The sequence below is a fragment of the Xiphias gladius genome, chromosome 9, assembly GCF_016859285.1.
Source record: "Xiphias gladius isolate SHS-SW01 ecotype Sanya breed wild chromosome 9, ASM1685928v1, whole genome shotgun sequence".
Lineage (NCBI taxonomy): Eukaryota > Metazoa > Chordata > Actinopteri > Istiophoriformes > Xiphiidae > Xiphias > Xiphias gladius.
The window spans coordinates 5,189,641-5,207,254 of NC_053408.1; the positions used below are offsets into that span (position 1 = coordinate 5,189,641).

Here is a 17,614-nt window from a genome sequence, read left to right on the forward strand (position 1 = left end):
CAATCAAATGCTCTCACTCGACGTCGATCCCAGCCAATGAACGTGGCCCGAGGGCGGGCCTTTGTCACCGAGGCGTCCCCGGCCAGGTGCGTTGAGTCTCCCTGGCACAGCGCGGACTCGGCCGGATCTCCGCAGCCGGGACGGACTTGATTGCCACGACGGGCACTTTTCGCCGACGACTTATTGTTGCCTTTTCCTCTCAGTGTGTGTTGTCCGGTGGTTTCTAATAGACGTTAAATGAGCCGGTTCCCGCGGTGCCCTCGGCTGGAAGCGTAAGATGCGCGGTGAGTAGTTTGTTTATCATGCGGACGGTTTGTTATTTCAGACAACGCGATGGACAAAGGGGTGATTTTGGAGGGACGGGGGGGGGGCAAGGTGACGCCACGAGGACACACTTATCACGGGTTAAGTTTAGTGACATGTAACCATGGTACCGACACCATGTGACGTCCTGACTCTTAAGCGGGTCAGGTCTCAGGTCTGAGCCTGAATAAACCTATTAAATCCTGTATCTCACCGGCGACAAATGCAGTGTATTTGAAGACCTTTCTGCTCTATGTCCTGGGATTGATTGATTGATTGATTGATTGATTTGCAAAGCATTCAGGACATTTCAGATCCTGGACGCTCCACAGTACAGATTTTTACACCTCAGTGCATCGCTGTGTTTTGTGTGTGTGTGTGTGTGTGTGTGTGTGTGTGTGTGTGTGTGTGTGTGTGTGTGTGTTTCATACACAACCTGTTGGTGCTGCTTTGAGGCTCAGAGCTGTGAGAGAGATGCACCATGGGCAGGAATGGACCGAAGTGCGTCTCCAGGAAGACAGAGAGTCCGCTATCATGTCTCAGAGCGACCTGCACGGGTGAGTCGGATTATCCGGTCAGGCTACTAAAAATACCACATTTAAACAAATAATCCCTGCGACCAACCCCCCACCTGTGTTTTCAAACCCCAACTGCGATCCTCTGCCTCTGAGCGTGAACATAATATAGTTTCAGTCTGCAGGGAACACGGAGGACAAGTTGCCAGAGGACCCCCTTCCTTCTGCCGTATGCCACTGTAGACTCCTCCGCCCAGAGCTGAGCGCCCCCCCCCCGGTGGAGTGCGTGTCCGTGCGTGTGTGTTGGCGTCCGTGCCAAAGGGGACCCTGCCGGCCTCCATGGCACAATCGTCGGACCCGCCCCGCAGGGCGAAGACCCCCGGGACCCAAGGCTCGCACGCGGCTACGCGCAACCTCCTACGGAAGAAGGAGCAGCGGCGGCGCGGAATCCGATCCTCCTCCCCCATGGGCCGGGTCATCCTCATCAACTCTCCCGTGGACGGTGAGGAGCAGCCGGGCCTTACACCCCGCGTTTCACCGACTCGATCGGTGGCGATCTCGGGCTCTTTTTGTCGCACGAGAGCTTGAACGCGCAGCGAAACCGCACCCTCCGACGCGCAAGTGCCGGACCGCGGCGGCCGGTTTAAAAAATGAAAACGACCCCGAAAGATCCGAGACAAGAAACAGCGTCGGTGAGCGATCAAAGTACACATGCGCACTAGAAAGCCGCTCCACTGAAAGAGGTCAAACGTTCTCCAATCAAAAACAAACCAGATGTCATGTAAATGGTTTCGTTATTAACGCAGTAACTTGACCTCAGATCACTTTTAGTTTCCTTGAGAGACCTGACTCGTCATAGATGTCTATGGCGGGTTTCCACTTTTACTTAACTGCCTTATTTTTGATGGCTGTTCAGTTCTTGTGTCTTTTTTTTTAATAGAGGGCATAAACTGCAGCTAAAGACATAGATTAGATTATTTTCCACCCCCAAAATACACAGGGGTTTGTAGTGTGTGTGTGTGTGTGTGTGTGTGTGTGTGTGTGTGTGTGTGTGTGTGTGTGTGTGTGTGTGTTTTTATAAACTCAGATGAGTAATCACTGCAGCTCTGATCTCAGGCTCCTCGACCACCCCCCAGCCACAAGACGGGCTTCCCTGAGGTGAAACCCTGGGCCAGGTACACATTTTGACCCCCACCTCTATTCTGTCGCCTGGGTTTTTTGCCCATTGTGCACTTACTTAGCTCTGCCGCAGGTGTTCCCGCAGATGCGTCATCTCGATTTCACCAGGGGAGGCCCCGACGCCCTGAAACTAGTTAATATCGCTGAGTATATTGGAAACGAAAAAAAACAAGGGAGTGAAAGAAAAACATTTGCACGATGATGTTTGCTTAGTAAGAAAATGTTTTGTATCATTGCAAACCCTCTAAAATAGATTAAAGAGCCCAAGTTGACTAATAAGACGGAGGAGTGAGAATCGGGTTCGACTGACCGACGTTCCCGCAACAATTAAAGACTTTCCACCAAGATTAGTGGCCGTCGACGGCTCATGGACACAGCATCCATGTGTTTTTGTTTTGTTTTTAAAGGCGGGGACGACAGCGAGGACCTCCATACGATCACGGTGGACAAGAGCGTGGACGGAAGGCTCGGCTTCAGCGTGCGCGGAGGCTCGGAGCACGGCCTCAGCATCTTCGTCAGTAAGGTGGAGGACAGCAGCACAGCGGGTAAAGTGATTCACTCCGACGGGGAACTGAGGAGACACGACCGCCGAGCAAAAGAAAAGAAAAGAAACTGAAGCTCTGTGCGTGTCTTTCCCGCTCCTCTGCTCGTTCCCCAGAGGACGCAGGCCTGCTCGTCGGCGACAAACTGGTGGAGGTGAACGGCGTCAGCCTGGAGAGCATCACCATGAGCAGCGCCGTGAAGGTCCTGACGGGAAACAACAGGCTGAGGATGGTGGTGAGACGCGTCGGCAAAGTCCCCGGCATCCGCTACTCCAAGGAGAAGACCACCTGGTGATAAGAGGACGACTCCTTTTCTTTTGATATCAGTATTAGATCCTGTCAGAGTGTAGTAATCGGTTTAATCGGTTTCGGGTCCCGCTCCTTTTCCAGGGTGGACCTGATTCACAGGCGCATGGTGGTGGAGGAGAGCGGGCGGACGCCCTCGGAGGCCAGCTCCGGCGGCGCCCTCAGGAGGATCGTCCACCTCTACACCACCTCCGACGACTGCTGCCTGGGCTTCAACATCCGCGGGGGGAGGGAGTTCGGTCTGGGCATCTACGTCTCCAAGTAGGTGGCTCCGCCGGGGAGAGTGAGCGGCGCCTCCGGGAAGCTGGCACGGGGCCGCGAAGACGGGAAACGTGTGTGGGGGCAAAAACCTAGCGTTTAGGCGTCAGGGCAACCTCTTGGCTACACTTGGTGAAGCGTTTATATCCGCTCCAGGGCTGCAACCAATGATTGCGTCTCATCGTCGATTAATCTCCGGATCGTTTTCTCTCGCTTTATCGATTCGTTGTGGAAAACGTAGGGGAACAGCGAAATATATGCGAGAATTACAAGAGTTCCAAGTCCTAGATCCCGTCTTCCGGTGTCTCGTCTCGTCCGACCAACCGTCCAAAAGCCCCCAAAATATTCAGTTAATTATATTTGGCAAAGTGAAGCAACGGGTCCTCACATTTAGAAGCTGTGACCGGCAGATGTCTGGCAATTTTGTCGAAAAAAAAACCGAAACTTAGATTAATCGATTATCCTTTAAAAAAAGAACCCTTTTTTTGGTCAATCGACTAATCGGTTAATGTCACCAACCTTAAATTAACTCATTGTGCTCTGTACTCCTTCTGCGCATCGTTTGAATCATTGGAATATATATATATTTATATTTTAACTTTGTAAAGCCATTTCAGACAAACTTCAAATCTTTGCAAACTTGTTTCACAGAGTCAATCTTCAGATCGTAATCTTAGATCACAGAACACACACACACACACACACACACACACACACACACACACCTGCTGTCTGTCCATAGCGTACGAACAGAGAAAGAAAAGAAAGACAGTTCTCATGAATTCTGCTTCTAGTTGTTTCTGTTTTTAGCTCACTTTAATTTTCTCAACTGTGTTGCGACTGGCTCACTTGAGCCGTCATAACATCGCCACCTGCTCCGTATCCTTCCGTTTGTGCTCCGCTTCGCTGCCGCCTCGTCGCCTCAGGCTGGATCCCGGTGGCCTGGCCGAGCAGAACGGAATCAAGATGGGGGACCAGATCCTGGCCGCCAACGGAGTGGGCTTCGAGGACATCAGCCACAGCGGCGCCGTGGAGGCGCTGAAGAGCCACACGCACGTCATGTTGACCATCAAGGTGAGAACGACGGGGCACCACCCCCACGGCCCTCTCCGGTGCAGAATGCAACAACTGTCGGTCCCTGAATTCGCAGCAGGCGACACGGGAAAACCCGCTGAGCCCCCGAAAGTCCTGGAAGGATTTTCAGTGGTGTTTCAAGGGCGAGGAACCCGGTGGATGCGGCGGAGCTAAAAAGGGCAGAGAAATTGAAGAAGTGTGTTCAAAACGCGCTGTGTGTGATCTTTAACTGTCACGTTTGATTTGGCCTTTAAACGGAACAAATTCCAGCTTCCGGGACACATTCGCGTGTTGCCTAAAGAAACAGATCGTCCTTTGGCCAGCTGTTTCTTTAAATGGTGATTGGTTAGAAATCCTAATTAACATACACTGTTTTCCAGGGTGTAAAAACTTTCCAGTCGATCCAAGGTGAACAATCCTGTTGGTGCGGTGTTAAATTCTCAGGGGTCACGTGAGTGTCGTGGACGGTCCGTTAACAAGACGCACGAGTCAGTGGAAGTACATTAGTCTCAGTTGAAATCGGTGTTAACGGCAAACTGAAGCGGCCGCATCGCCTTCCGTGAGGACTCTGTCATCACGAGGCGCGTCGGCTCTTCCGCTGCTGCCTCGATTAAAAAAGACCCGACGTGCGTTCACTCGCTGACCTGCCCCCCCCCCCGCCTGTCATCTTTAACTCTAACCGAACACGGACCACACGAGTCGCGTGGCCACAGAGCGGCTGCAACGGCGGCTGTGCGCGTGTGTGTGTGCGCGCGGCAGGGCTGACAGCTGGCACGCAGTCGTAATATTCCTCGCTCGCTTTACTCGTCGGAGCTTGGGTTTCGCGCTGTGGAAAAAAAAAAACCCCCGCCGGATCGTGTGCATTATTCACCAGGCGGCCGGGATCAGGTGCCGATCCAAGCACACGGAGTCTGCGTTTCTGCGCCAGTCTGGTTTCGGGATCCCTCGCTAGCCTTCCCAACCATCAAAGGTTATCAGAAAGTCCAGAACGGAGACGTGCTCCCCTTTGACGCGGAGGAGGTGTACGCTCTTGGGTCTCTGTGTGGTTCTGGGGCAGCGACCCCCCCCCACCCCCAATAAAAGTTCCAAGGCCTCTGCTGTATCTCATTTGCGCATGTGTCTGCCTCATCCTCACAGGAAGCAGGACGATACCCTGCTTATAAGGAGATGGTGGCAGAATACATGTGGCTCAACAAGCGTATGTATCTGTTTGTTTGTCTATAATCTAGAAAGCTCCAATCTCCAGTTCGCTTTATACAAGTGTGAATCTTTCTGTCTTCCCCGATATTAGATAACCTTGAGTTAAATTTTTTTTTTTTTTTTTTCTTCTTCCTTCCCCAGTGGCCAACGGCGCTCGGAAATCCTCCTCCCAGGGCTCGGACTCCAACTCCTCAGCGTCCTCTCTGTCGTCTGGGACCCCAGTCAGCTCTCTGAGCGGCCTGTCCCAGGTCATGTTCCCCCCCAGCCTGCCGTGTGGCTCAGACATGGTGGACGTCTGCATCTCCACCGAGGACCAGAGGTCAGGGTCGTCTCCTGTCTTCCCATTTCTTATTGTAGACCCGAACGAAACTGATTTTTTACATAACGTTTCACTTAACCTGAGCTTTTTAAATCGTCCAAAGCAACAGGCGTAAACGTACGGGCCGCACCAGACCCCATCACTGCAGTTTTTCTGTCCAGGTCCGAGTCCGAGCGAACCGAGTCTGCCATCCAGACGGACCTGCCGTCCCGCAGGACGGGTGCAGACACCACGCGCAGCCTGGGACCCACCACTCTGCTCGGAGACACGGCGATTCGCGGGGAGGACGGCAGGGCCAGGAAAGAGTTGCCGGGGACAGCCATGCTGCTGGCCCTCAGCAGGCCCAGCCGACCAATCAGCCGGTCGCAGAGCCAGGTCACCGTGGCAGGTGAGGCAGGACATTTCATGAAAAAAACGTGGAGCAGCTGAAGCGCAATGATTGACCCGCCGTTGCTGTCGCACCATAGAGGTCAAGCAGAAGAAAGAGAAGAAGCGGAAAGGGAAGGACCCAGAGGTGAAGAGCACCCTGCAGCGCTCCAAGACCCTCGTTGACTTGCTGTTCAAGGGTGGACGCAAGAGAGACACTTCCAGGGGGCGCTCCAAGTCCCCGTCCTCAGAAGGGGCTGGCAAAGGTAGATGGTTTTTCTTTTGTGTGTGTGTGTGTGTGTGTCCTCCAACGAAATCTTCTCCAATGAGAGGTTGCAAAATTCCTAAAGATGAGCATTTTGGCAGAAAACTAGCCGATTTTAAAACACTACAAATGATGTGCCGTAAAGAATAAAACACAAAAACGGACGAGGGACAGCTCACCGGAAGGACGTCAAGTAAACAAAACGCAAGGCAGGATTTTGAGACGCTAGAAGCAACATTTCTCATTACATTGAAGGATAAGGCAGGACAGGACAGGCCCAAAGCCAGCAACGTTTCAGTCTGTGTCTCGGTACCTTCTGACCTCCTTCCCCGTCCGTGGCTCTCAGCCCCAGACCGTTTCAGTCCTACTGAAGATGTGACTCTTAAACAGGTCACAGATACATACACAGGTATATGTATTAGTGTCAGTCATGCCCCAAAGCAGCCGGGCGGGTTCCTCAAACAGGAGTAAATAGTGCACTTGTCAGATGCGGACTGGCACAAGTTCGGGGCTCTGGCGAGTGTTTACGGTAAGTGGGACAGAGCCAGACTAGATTACGGTTTTTCCGTGGTTCGCGGTAATGAGGGGACCGTGTCACCCACTGCACCAGTGTGGCTCCCTGAGGTGTCCCTGAGGAACGAGATGTAATATCAGGCTCTGGGTGCACAGGCTGAACTTGTTAGTTGGATCAACTCGGTCTTTTCATGCGGCCTGTGGACAACAAGAAAAACGTAGAAAGCACTGACATTAATATTATATCAACACCTACAGTCAGTGGACTTGGGGGGGTTATTGTGCGTTAGATCATACTCTGCTTGACCTGGCACTGATTCTACCGGCACCGTCCTGCTGTCGCTTCCAGAGGCACGACGGCGCAGCGCGACGCCGAATGCCGAGATGCTCGGGGCGGTGGAGGACATGGCCCGTAGGCTGCTGACCGAGGAGGAGGTGGCCGCCGTGATGAAGACGTGCCGACGGGTAAGGAGCTCCGCCTCTCAGCCGCGGGTGCACTCGCCTTTTTCCCCCGTTCACAGTGTTTATGAACATTTCACACATCAGCTGTGGGTTGAAGTCAGCCCCCGGGTCTTTACCGACCGGATGCTTGTCGCACTTGCAGTACGTAGCGGAGCGGTCGGTGGAGAGCCTGATTCGCCGCCTGCTGGCCCTGCTGGACCGGCCCGAAAAGCTGCTGCTGCTGAGGGAGGTCAGGTAAGAGCGACACAAGAAGGGGACGAGCACGGGCTGTTCGGCATCAAGGTCAGCCGTGACCTGACATGGGCGGTGGTTCCATCCGTCGACTTGATACCGCGGCTGAAATGTCGAATATATGCATATAAGCAGGCGTTTACATCTCCGGCATGTGGATTTTCGTTATGCCCGTGTGTGTGAGAGATGGCTGAACTCGTTTTCTCACACACACAAAAAAAAAAATCAAGATTTTAAGCCTCCACGCGATCGGCCAATGTGTAAATCCAGCCCAGAGAAACGTTGGTATTAAAATACGGCCGGACGGGGATGAAGGGTTTTTCAGGATAATGGTCTTAAATCCAAATGTTTCACAACGAAACACTGAAGATAAATTAAAACTCTATGTGTGAAAAACAATTCCTCACTGTGGGTTTTGTTTTTTGTTTTTTTTCTCTCCCTGTTATTTCCCAGAATGCTGCTGCCTCCTTCTGACCTGTGTGTGTTCAATAACACGGTGACTCCCATTGAAGGCGAGGCCTACGATATCCTCAAGTATCGTTCCGGTGCGTATGATACTGATGCTGAATTTTGTCCCAGTACCTGGGCTGAACTTGTTGCAGCAACGTAGCAGTTTTTTTTGTTGTTGTCAGTTGCTTTGGCAGAGTCGTTAGACTGGAATGAAACCGTGATTCTCAAAAACACGGAGATTGTCAAATCTACAGTTCATTTTCTGACATTACACACAGTTCCTGTTGCTTTCTTACAAAAGTAGAGTCATGTTCAGTTAAACAACCCGACGCTGCAGCCGTTCGGTTTTTAAACATGAGTTACAAAATGTTGTGCTGCACAGTTTAAAGCTCTGTGGTTATTTTCCCCCGAATGTCTTGAGAGCTGCAGCCGTTTTTCCAGAAAATGTGCTTTACCAACTGAGAAACTGAAGCGCTCAACACAAACCACATACTCACCGGACACACGCTTCCTGACCTGGGAATCGGCTTCCCTCTCATCTTTTGTATTTCAGTCCGGACCCCTCCTCTTCGCTCTCCCACATCCGGTCGAGCACCCAAACGGCGCCTCATCACTCCCATCCCAGGTCGGTGCCCTTCACCCGCACTACAGCATTAGTCTCCGAGGTCTAATCCCCCCTCGCTTTGAAAGCTGGTTCGGATCCTTTGAAACACTGGTGTTTTCCTGCAGTAGCTTTTTGTTTTTGTTTTTTTTCTTTGGGAGATACTCTTGATGACCTGTTCAAGAAAAGGAAAAATACATGTAAAAATTGGCACGACAAGAATACAAATACTCTGACAAGTGAAGTTAAATTTATGGGATGCTAAGTCAAAATTATTTTCATGTCACGTCAGTTTCTTCGTCTGGTTAATTTTCAACTGCAGTCAGATACTGGGCCGAAATTTCGACTTATCTGATCATTTTGACCGACAGGGACTACTTTTATTTTGACCGTGCCCAACTTTCCATCTGTGTTTTTTTTTTTTTTTTTCCTTTTCCTGTCATTGATTGGCTTCCGTATTCTCTTACACCACAGCCTGAGCTAAAAGTGCAGAGAACATGGGAAGAAAAAAACAAACAAACAAAGATGCTGAGGCAACATGTCTTTTCCATCCAGATTACAGGGGAGGCTTCCAGCTCCACAGTGCTGAGGAGGTGGAGAAGGAGAGCCACCTACTGGAGGAGCTGGAGAAGCTCAGTCTGTCCGGACCCCGGGGGTCCATGGAGAGGCCCCTCACCTCCAGGTCCTTCACCCCGCTGCTGGACATACCGGTGGACGGATATAACACAGATTCCAGAGACCTCGGGCCCCCCTCTGCCAGTCCCGCGCTCCCCAACTGGCTCCTGGCCCGCAACAGCGACTCCCGCCCTCCTCTCCGAACAGACATCGGCACCATTCGCTCCGTGCACTTTGACGAGGTGTCGCTGCACTCGACGTCAGACAAGGCGGACACGGAGAGAGGACGGCCCCCGTTCAGAAACGGCCACTCTCGAGGCGGAAAGGAGATAAGTGGAGACGGGAGTGACGAAACCGTGTTCACGCTGCAGCGTGCTGCTCGCAGGAGTCGGCCTTTGTTGTCGCAGGTGTTCGGCTCGGGTCCAGATCCTCAAGTCGGGAGGGACCAGATGAACGGCCGCCAGGCGTCCTCCGAGAACGGACTCGACGGCTCCGACCCCGAGCAGGAGCACGAGCTCAAAACTGTCAGCATCTCCAAGACCAAACAGTCCCTGGGTAAATGTGTTGAGTCAGGTCTGATTTAATGTCTCAGATTATAAATGGAACAATTGGTGGTCGTTTTAAAACCCAGCTACGTCTCGAGGTATTTAAGAGGCAGATGGTTTCTGTTTTATTTGTCCAGATTTTGAGATGTTCAGCTCCAAGATTTGTGGTGTTCAAAGCTTTGAACATTAGATTAAACATATCAACAGCAACACGTCTTCCCCAAAGCGGCGTCCTGATTATTAGGGGCAGTCCACGGGACATGCTGAACAGTTTTCCCAGGAGCTACTCTACAACGAGGGAGTAGAGCCAACTGTTTAAAACCTGTTCACATTTTGAGGTCTGGGTTGTTACAATACAGGGACACTGTTACTGGAAAGTCAGTTTTTTTTGCACCACAAATGAAACTGGTGGCATAAAACTCAAAAGGCCAAGGAGACGCGTATCTCAAAACGTGGGCAAATCCAACCAAAAGTATCTACGTGACAGTGTCAGTCAAAACCGAACATTATCTTTGTAAAGGTAGAACTGATGGCCGAGCTGTTGCACTCGATTTTACAGGTGTACCTAATGAAGTGGCCACCGAGCGGGTCGGTACCAGACCTTGACAACAGGACCTCAGCAGCATCTAGATTTATATAGTTTATTTGTAAACCATCTTCCCTCTTTAATATTCCTCCACTGCAGCGTTCTTCAGATGCTAACTTAAAAAATACATGTCGTACCCCTGTAAACATACATGTGCTCACATCACAATCCATGCTGCTAAATACTGGCTGCACATTTCTTTGCCTGTTTTTTTTAACTGAACAGTTACGTCATTTCTGACTAGTTGACCACTGGGTGACTAGTACAACTTGTCTGCTACTTGGGACTCACCTGGTTACTCAAGGCACACAAATATAAAATCTATACATTACTGAGTCCCCCCCCCCCCCCCCCCCGTTGTGCTGCAGGCATCAGTATATCTGGAGGGATGGAGTCGAAGATTCAGCCGGTGGTGAAGATCGAGAAGATCTTTCCCGGAGGAGCCGCCTCCACCTGTGAAGTGCTCAAGGTAAAGTCAGTGACCAGGGTTTCTGCAGGGTTCACAAAGTAAAATTAAGACCTTATTAATAGCAACAGAGAATAGAATTTAGTACCCGTTTCATGATCATATTGTCCAAAGCTTGAAAATATAATGAATTATTGTTACTATCACATTTTTCATTACTTCCCAGCAGTGTACAACAATAATTCCTGATGATATAATGAATTAACTTAACATGGATAAGAAGCAGAGAATGGATGTATATAGATGTATAAATCAACTACAAATAATTAAGTTTTTGCCAGAATCGATATTTTTCCAATCATCAGATGATGAGCTTCCTAGCTGCTGTAGCAGTAGTAACGACCGTGTTTGTTACAGGTCCGATGGTGCTGATCGGAATCCACTGTCCCAACAAATCCCACTTTTAGTTTATAGGTGTATAACATCTCCAGATGGCCCACAATCGGATATAAAAAAAATGTTTTATAACTAACATCGCTGCCTTTGGCAAGCAAGAGTAAATATTTAAGACTTTCGTGAATAACCTTGAGACTTTTTAACACCTTTTTGAAGCCTTTGAGGAAACTAAATTCAATTCTTTTCAAGACCTGCAGAGATACCATGCTGACAATTTGTGTTTTGTCGGACTTAAACCCTGCCTCTCGTGTCTCCAGGCTGGGTTTGAGTTGGTGTCCGTGGACGGCGTCTCCCTGCACGGAGTTACCCACCAGCACGCTGTCGACATCATCCGAAAAGCCTTCAGCAACAAGGCCAGAGACCCCATGCTGTTTGTGGTCAAAGTCCCCAAAAACATTTAAGGGGAAGTCTGAGACGCTCATCGGGAATTGAGATAAATGCCTCTGGGATTTAACACGGAGACGGGAAAACTTGAACACACACACACCCCTGAAACGCACTGCTGAGCTCTTTGGTCAGGTATGTGTGTTTTTGTTTTTTTGTTGTTTTTTTTTGCCATTCATGTTAAAGTCAGGAATGATGACATGGACACTGGTGACTGTTGAGCAACTTTTTGAGCTGAAAAAAAAACAAAAAACAAAATGGACTGAGGCAGCAGGTCAAGGGCCTCCAGGAAGGTTAAGCAAACGAAGACAATGAACGTACGAGAGGATGCAAACACAGATGTAGCAAAAGAGATTTTCCACAAAGCCCGAATCGTGAACAAGTGATGCTCCTGATGCCTTAATATATCGCTTCATCACAACCCTGGAGCCAATTCCTGTCGAGAACACGGTTTTCTTTTTACATTTTATATTGTATTGATATCCATCAGTGCATAAAACTCTCAAAAATACGTAAGTAGATGTGTCATGGATCAGCAGCGTCTGTCTGTGCTCCTAAATTTTTAAATATGCGGGATGACAAACTGTGACCTGGTGCCTTTCAGAAACCCTGTGGACTGAGCGTGTAAAAAGGTCTCAACTCCATGTTGCTCAAACGGACTTGAAATCTGATTTTTGACCTGCAGAAGGCAGACGTGAGCCGTTCAGAAACATTTCTGCTCCGGGCAGCAGGTAACGAAGAAAGTGTTGAGCGGCCCGGTATAAATCGCACCAGGGCACAGACCTTAAGACGCTGTCTAAATGTGGAGGGGATGAGTGCTGTAGAGTAAATAATCCAGGTGGCCATTGGAGAGAACTACAAGCCAGATGAAACTGATACTTGTCGGGTGAACACTGGAGTTTAACTCAACGTACACCTGAAAAAATAAAACCTAAGACTCAAGTTTACAAAGACACATTATGATTTTGCATGATAAGTGCATATAATTAGGTGCAATAATACAAATAAGGGGGGGAAATACTACGACCAGGACTTGGGAAGAAGCTGTATTGAGTTGAACCAATCTCCACGTACCACAGACAGCTATTAAATTTAGTCTTTTTTTTTTTTTTTAATTAAAAACATAGTAGGTTTGTTCAAGAAATGTACAGCATGAAAATATACATTTAATGTCTTCATACAAATACTGTGGAATACAAAATTATACTGAGGAACCAGAACAAACATCCACACAAACATTAATATACAAGCATTGTATCTGTACTGTAGGAGCAAAATATAACGTTTGCGAGAGTTACCTATTCACAGTGGCTATGTTTGGTTTTTTTCTTCCTTTTTTTTGTTTTTGAGAAAACTCTACACGGTTTGTCAGGGTTATTTACAGCGGATAATTAATCAGCAGTGGTAGAAGAACAAAAAGTGCCCCCTTGTAGTACAGGGAAGTAAATACACATGAATCAGAGTCATGTCATGGTCCAAGCAGTTTGATTTAAAAAAAAAAAAAAAAAAAAAATTTTAACGTCACAGCACCCGTCGTTCAGTGCACGATTTCCCTATGTAGCTAATCTTAGTCACACAGTAATCAATCTTACCACCTCTTGGCGAGAGTAGGACTGAAGCATTTTCCCTAATTATCAGATAAAGAGCCGACGTGGGCGCGCTTCAGTATTAATTGTACGTTTCTGTCTTTACTGGAAAAGTAGATTGATTTTTAAATATAGTTTTGGCCTTAGGCAGGCATGTCACCAGGACTGAATTTAAAACATTAGGAGTGTGCGATATGAGGTGGGACTGTATGCCACGAGATGAGATTTTAATCATACCGTTTACACCGTGGTTGTTATCCCTTCAATATCTCTGGGTGTACTGGGCCAGTGTGGACTCCGTTGTAAATCAATGAGCAGGACTGCTTTTCTGGCAGTGTACAAAACACACACACAAATCTTCTTTGTCCATGTCTTTAGTCCAAAAAACGAATCTTAAATCTTGTTTCGTGAGGACTCGCAACACCGTTCATCACTCCCTTTTGATAGTTTACTTCATTATGGCAGGAAAAGCACATTTGAAGCCCAAATAGGCTCTCGTCAGACACTGTACCTGATAAAAAGAAAATTCGGGCTCAAAAAATTTTACTTTTCCTAATTTCCTAAAGCTTTTCTCAATAGGCCTTTTTCACAAAAGCCATTTTAACATGTTGCAGTAGGAAAAGCACAGATGTAAATATCATTTAGCTGCTTTGGTTTTTAGGGTCCTGGGATGTGTCCATAAATCACTCCCTCATTCAGTTCTCCCCATATAAACAGACACTCAGTAGTTTACTGTATAGTAAGCAGTAAAATGAGACTGTGTATCATCATTTTGTGTGATAATGAGGGGCATTTCCTTCCACCTGTTTTCAATTTTTGCATAGAAAAAAGGGGAAATGCTCAAAATTATTTAAAAAAAAAAAAAATTCAGCAAATTTTTTTATGCCTGGCTGAGGTGGAAAAGTTGGTGCATCTATAAAAAGGAAAAAAAGCGACAAAGTGCAATAGAAACAGACTTTGCGAATAAATCTTCGCGTACCTGAAGCGTGTGACTTAAACGAAACCATCAGGTTTGTGTAGAGCGACAATGGGACTGTTATGTTCCTTAAATACATCATGTCTCTCAATGAACAGCTCCTAATATTTGCTTAACAGCAGTGGATGGAAACTTGCATTAATTTGCAATTATTTTTGCCCAATCTCTTTAAAATTTGGTTAAAACTTGTGCTACCTTTGAACGGAAACCCACCTGCTGACAGTTGTAGCGTGCTCATTTTGCATTGATAAAATGCATTGAACTGTGCTGTGGGATTGTTAGCCGTTGGCACGGACATTACTGTCTTTGTTACATGGCTGGATATTTTGGAGGGCACCAGAGCCGCCTTCGGGTCATATCGTTAAAACTGTAATTACAAGCAGCCGAGCGGGAGAAATCGTCGACTCCCGCCTCCGACTTGTTACTCGGAGTCAGAGAGATCAGGAATTTCTGACGACGACGTCGATATCTCGCACTTGGTGAAAAGAGCAGACCTGTCGGCAGAGTGGCTGCAAATGCACCACCGCCAGCAGTGATTTCAAAAATAAAATCCAGCAGTAACACTAACGCAACCATTCAGCTAATTTTTTTAGAAGATACACGTTGTTTGTATCTGGTTTCACTTGTAACAAACTGCATAACTAAGGGGGCTTAATTTAGGCTTGTTTTTCTCTGGTGTGACCACAAGGGGAACACTAGAGCTGAAACCTGGGAATAATGCATGAACACTCCCGTGTCGGAGTAACAGGTGTTTTTGCCTGCTCTTCCCATTCTGCCCACGCTGTGTCGATGTGGTGCACACGAGTACATGCTGATGGGGACACCTGAGTAGAGCTGTCGTTAACGTTATTAGTAACCTGCTGTGAAAAAGGCCTATTTATTTTACAGAACATTTGCTATGTCACGACAAACATTTTAACACGTTATAAAATGACTCTCTCTTCCATTACAGAAGTTTTTATCTCTAATCGCCCACTCCTAAACTTAAGGGAAAGGGATGTAACCGAATCCTCTGATGTCTGACGACGGCTTGTCAAAGCTTGTTTTGTTTTTTTTAAAGGTGACTCAGACCTGCAAGAGAAAAGCTGACATGTGCACTGGATGCCAGGTGTTATGGTAGTATTTGTTCCAGGTGTGTTACTCTGTTTAATTACATTAGACTGTACAGATGTTCTTGATGCTATTTCTGCCTGCCCCCCCCGGTATTAATTTGGCGCAAAGTGTCCAGGATGTGAGAGAACATTTTAAACTTTGTTTTGCTCAAACTGGACTTAATATTAGAGTAAATAAGCTTCTAATTCTGTGTGTTCACACAGTTACAAAAACATCAAATCTGTGCCGTATATGGTTGGAAAATTATTGTTTTGGGGGTTTTGGTGTTTGTCCAAACTTAATCCTTCTTGCTACTCCTGTGAAAAGGAAGAAGACATATTTTAGAAACATCTGCTGTTTACGTCTTGGTCAGTTTACATGAACGCTTGTAGCTCTGAGGGGAAAAAAAACAAAAAAAAAAACGTAATTCTTTCCACATCACTCAGAGTGAAGCCAACGTCATTAGCACCTCGATCTGATTCACTGACTTTTATAACACGCCGAATATGTGGGATCCCACGTTCACTGTCATTTGACAACAGTGTGGGCTCCATCTAAATTATCAGTACTAATGAGAGCTGACTGTTAACACGGCGTGGGAGCAGTGCTAAACCCAGCAGGGGAGGTGGAGTCAGCATCAATACCGGAGGAGGATGGTGTAAAGGTTGGTGAAGTTACTCATACACAAAAATCTCCCACAATACTAAACTCAAACTGTGGAAAAAAAAAGGGCCGGGACACTGATGTCTAGCTAGTGCAAACACTAACGCAGACATAAACGGAGGGGCAGAGGACTGAGGTGGCCTACTAAGGACTAAGAGTTAGTCCTTAGTAGGCCGACTAACTCTTTAAAGTGGGAGCCCCCGGAGAACAGACCGAGGCAGAGCTCAAGTGTGGCTGATCTTTTTCTTTTTTTCTTTCTTTTTTTACACTGCAGATGATTTTTTTTCCCATTTGTGATACCGATCTGCTGGTTTGTCATCTCAGCATCTCAGTGTTTCCATCTGGATGGCAAAAAGAGACCGGATCTGTGACATGTAGGTGAAAGAGATTTCGCTGACAGTAGTGCAAACCAAAAGATGGAGAGAAACAAGGGTCAGATTTCTGTGGCAGCGATCTCGTCAAAGTTTATCTCGTTGCCACTGCCCTCGTCGTCCTCTCTGCTCTCCAGTTCTTGACTGAGATCCTGCAGGAGCTGCTCCAGTTCGCGGTTCCTGCGATACATCTGCACATAGTTCTGCTGCAGCTGCTTCTGGTAGCGGATCACCTTGTCCTTCTCCTCCTGCCATATCCTGCGCTCCTCCTCGAAACTCCCCATTTGCTGCTCGGCCCGCTGACGCTCGAAGGCCAGCTCGGCCCTCATCCTGTCCATCTGCACCTTCATGTTCTGCAGGGCATCGGTGCTGCTCTGCCGCTGGGCCTTTGCCTCATCACTTTCATAGGCGAGCAGGTGCTCCTCTGCTTCCTGGAACACCTGACACTGCCTGTTTCCTGGGCCCGGATTGGCCAAAGCATCTCGGAGATGGGCCAACTCTCCCTCAAGACGTCCTACCTTTTCTCTGAGCAGCTCCGCTTCGCTCTTGCGACGCTGAAGCTCATTTTCACACACCTCCAGCTCCAGGGTTCGTGTGCGGGTTGTGCCGTGAGCCTCCTGGAGCAGGACCTGGGTGTTTGTTAACTCGCCACGAGTCTCTCTGAGTTGACCTCGCAGTGAAACAATCTCCCCCACGCGCTGAGCCAACTCTCCCTGCACCTCCTTCAGCTGCTGCTTCAGCAACGAAATTTCCCCCGACTTCTGACAGACCTGTGGGGAGAGAAACGATGCCATTCAGGTTGTATATTCATTTCGGTGAAGCTAATATATTTCCTGGTGCCACAGTAGTGCTGCAACGATTAGCTGATTACTTGAGTAGTCGATCGACAGAAAATTAATCGGCAACTATTTTAATAATCAGTAAGTCATGTTCTTCAAGGAAAAATGCCAAACATTCAATGGTTCCAGATTCAAAAAAATTTAAGAATTTGCTGTTTTTCCTTGTCTTACAGTAAATATTTTTGGGCTTTGGACTCTTAAAACAAGAAATTAAATGAGGTACTCTGTGATCTGATGTTTCAAAGAGCTAACGATTAACAGAAAACAGAAAATGATCAGTAGATTAATCAATAACATACTCAATAATAGAAGTAAAATAAAAAGGGTTGCACTTGACAATTTTCTCTAATAAATGAATCGCTTGCTCTATAAATTGTCAGAAAATAGTGAAAATGACTGTGACAATTGTTGCTAATTGTTTCAGCTCTAATTAGGTATAAAAATCAATTTGATTTTCAAAAATTTTATCATGTCCAATAAAGATGTGAAAAGAGCTTCAGTATTCAGGCTC

General features: G+C 47.6%; 2 protein-coding genes across 15 annotated transcripts in view; one reads left to right on the top strand and one right to left on the bottom strand.

Moving 5' to 3' along the window:
- Nucleotides 1-91: 91 nt before the first annotated feature.
- LOC120794792 (PDZ domain-containing protein 7-like) lies at nucleotides 92-15,860 on the top strand. 9 transcript variants are annotated; one of them, XR_005708160.1, is made up of 20 exons: nucleotides 271-284; nucleotides 765-860; nucleotides 997-1,320; nucleotides 2,405-2,542; nucleotides 2,656-2,830; nucleotides 2,930-3,106; nucleotides 4,030-4,177; nucleotides 5,315-5,375; nucleotides 5,519-5,696; nucleotides 5,858-6,084; nucleotides 6,164-6,328; nucleotides 7,190-7,305; nucleotides 7,445-7,536; nucleotides 7,987-8,078; nucleotides 8,537-8,608; nucleotides 9,140-9,754; nucleotides 10,699-10,799; nucleotides 11,450-11,711; nucleotides 15,199-15,270; nucleotides 15,773-15,860. XR_005708160.1 is itself a non-coding variant. In XM_040136123.1 (18 exons), the coding sequence occupies exons 3-18, from the start codon at nucleotides 1,158-1,160 to the stop codon at nucleotides 11,591-11,593; spliced, it is 2,664 nt and encodes an 887-aa protein (XP_039992057.1). In that variant the 5' UTR covers nucleotides 271-284; nucleotides 765-860; nucleotides 997-1,157; the 3' UTR covers nucleotides 11,594-12,087. The 9 variants fall into 9 exon arrangements, 8 of the variants coding, with proteins under 8 accessions (XP_039992062.1, XP_039992061.1, XP_039992065.1 ...); XM_040136123.1 differs by lacking the exons at nucleotides 15,199-15,270; nucleotides 15,773-15,860 and having other exon boundaries at nucleotides 11,450-12,087; XM_040136124.1 differs by lacking the exons at nucleotides 15,199-15,270; nucleotides 15,773-15,860 and having other exon boundaries at nucleotides 273-284; nucleotides 759-860; nucleotides 11,450-12,087.
- Nucleotides 15,187-17,614, bottom strand: part of LOC120794794 (leucine zipper putative tumor suppressor 2 homolog) — a 35,171-nt gene continuing 32,743 nt past the window's right edge. For all 6 annotated transcript variants that reach the window (XM_040136136.1, XM_040136134.1, XM_040136135.1 and 3 more), the window contains one exon: nucleotides 15,187-17,034. In XM_040136136.1, the coding sequence (XP_039992070.1) occupies nucleotides 16,327-17,034 (708 nt within the window). In that variant the 3' untranslated portion in view covers nucleotides 15,187-16,326. The remainder of the gene's footprint in view (nucleotides 17,035-17,614) is intronic.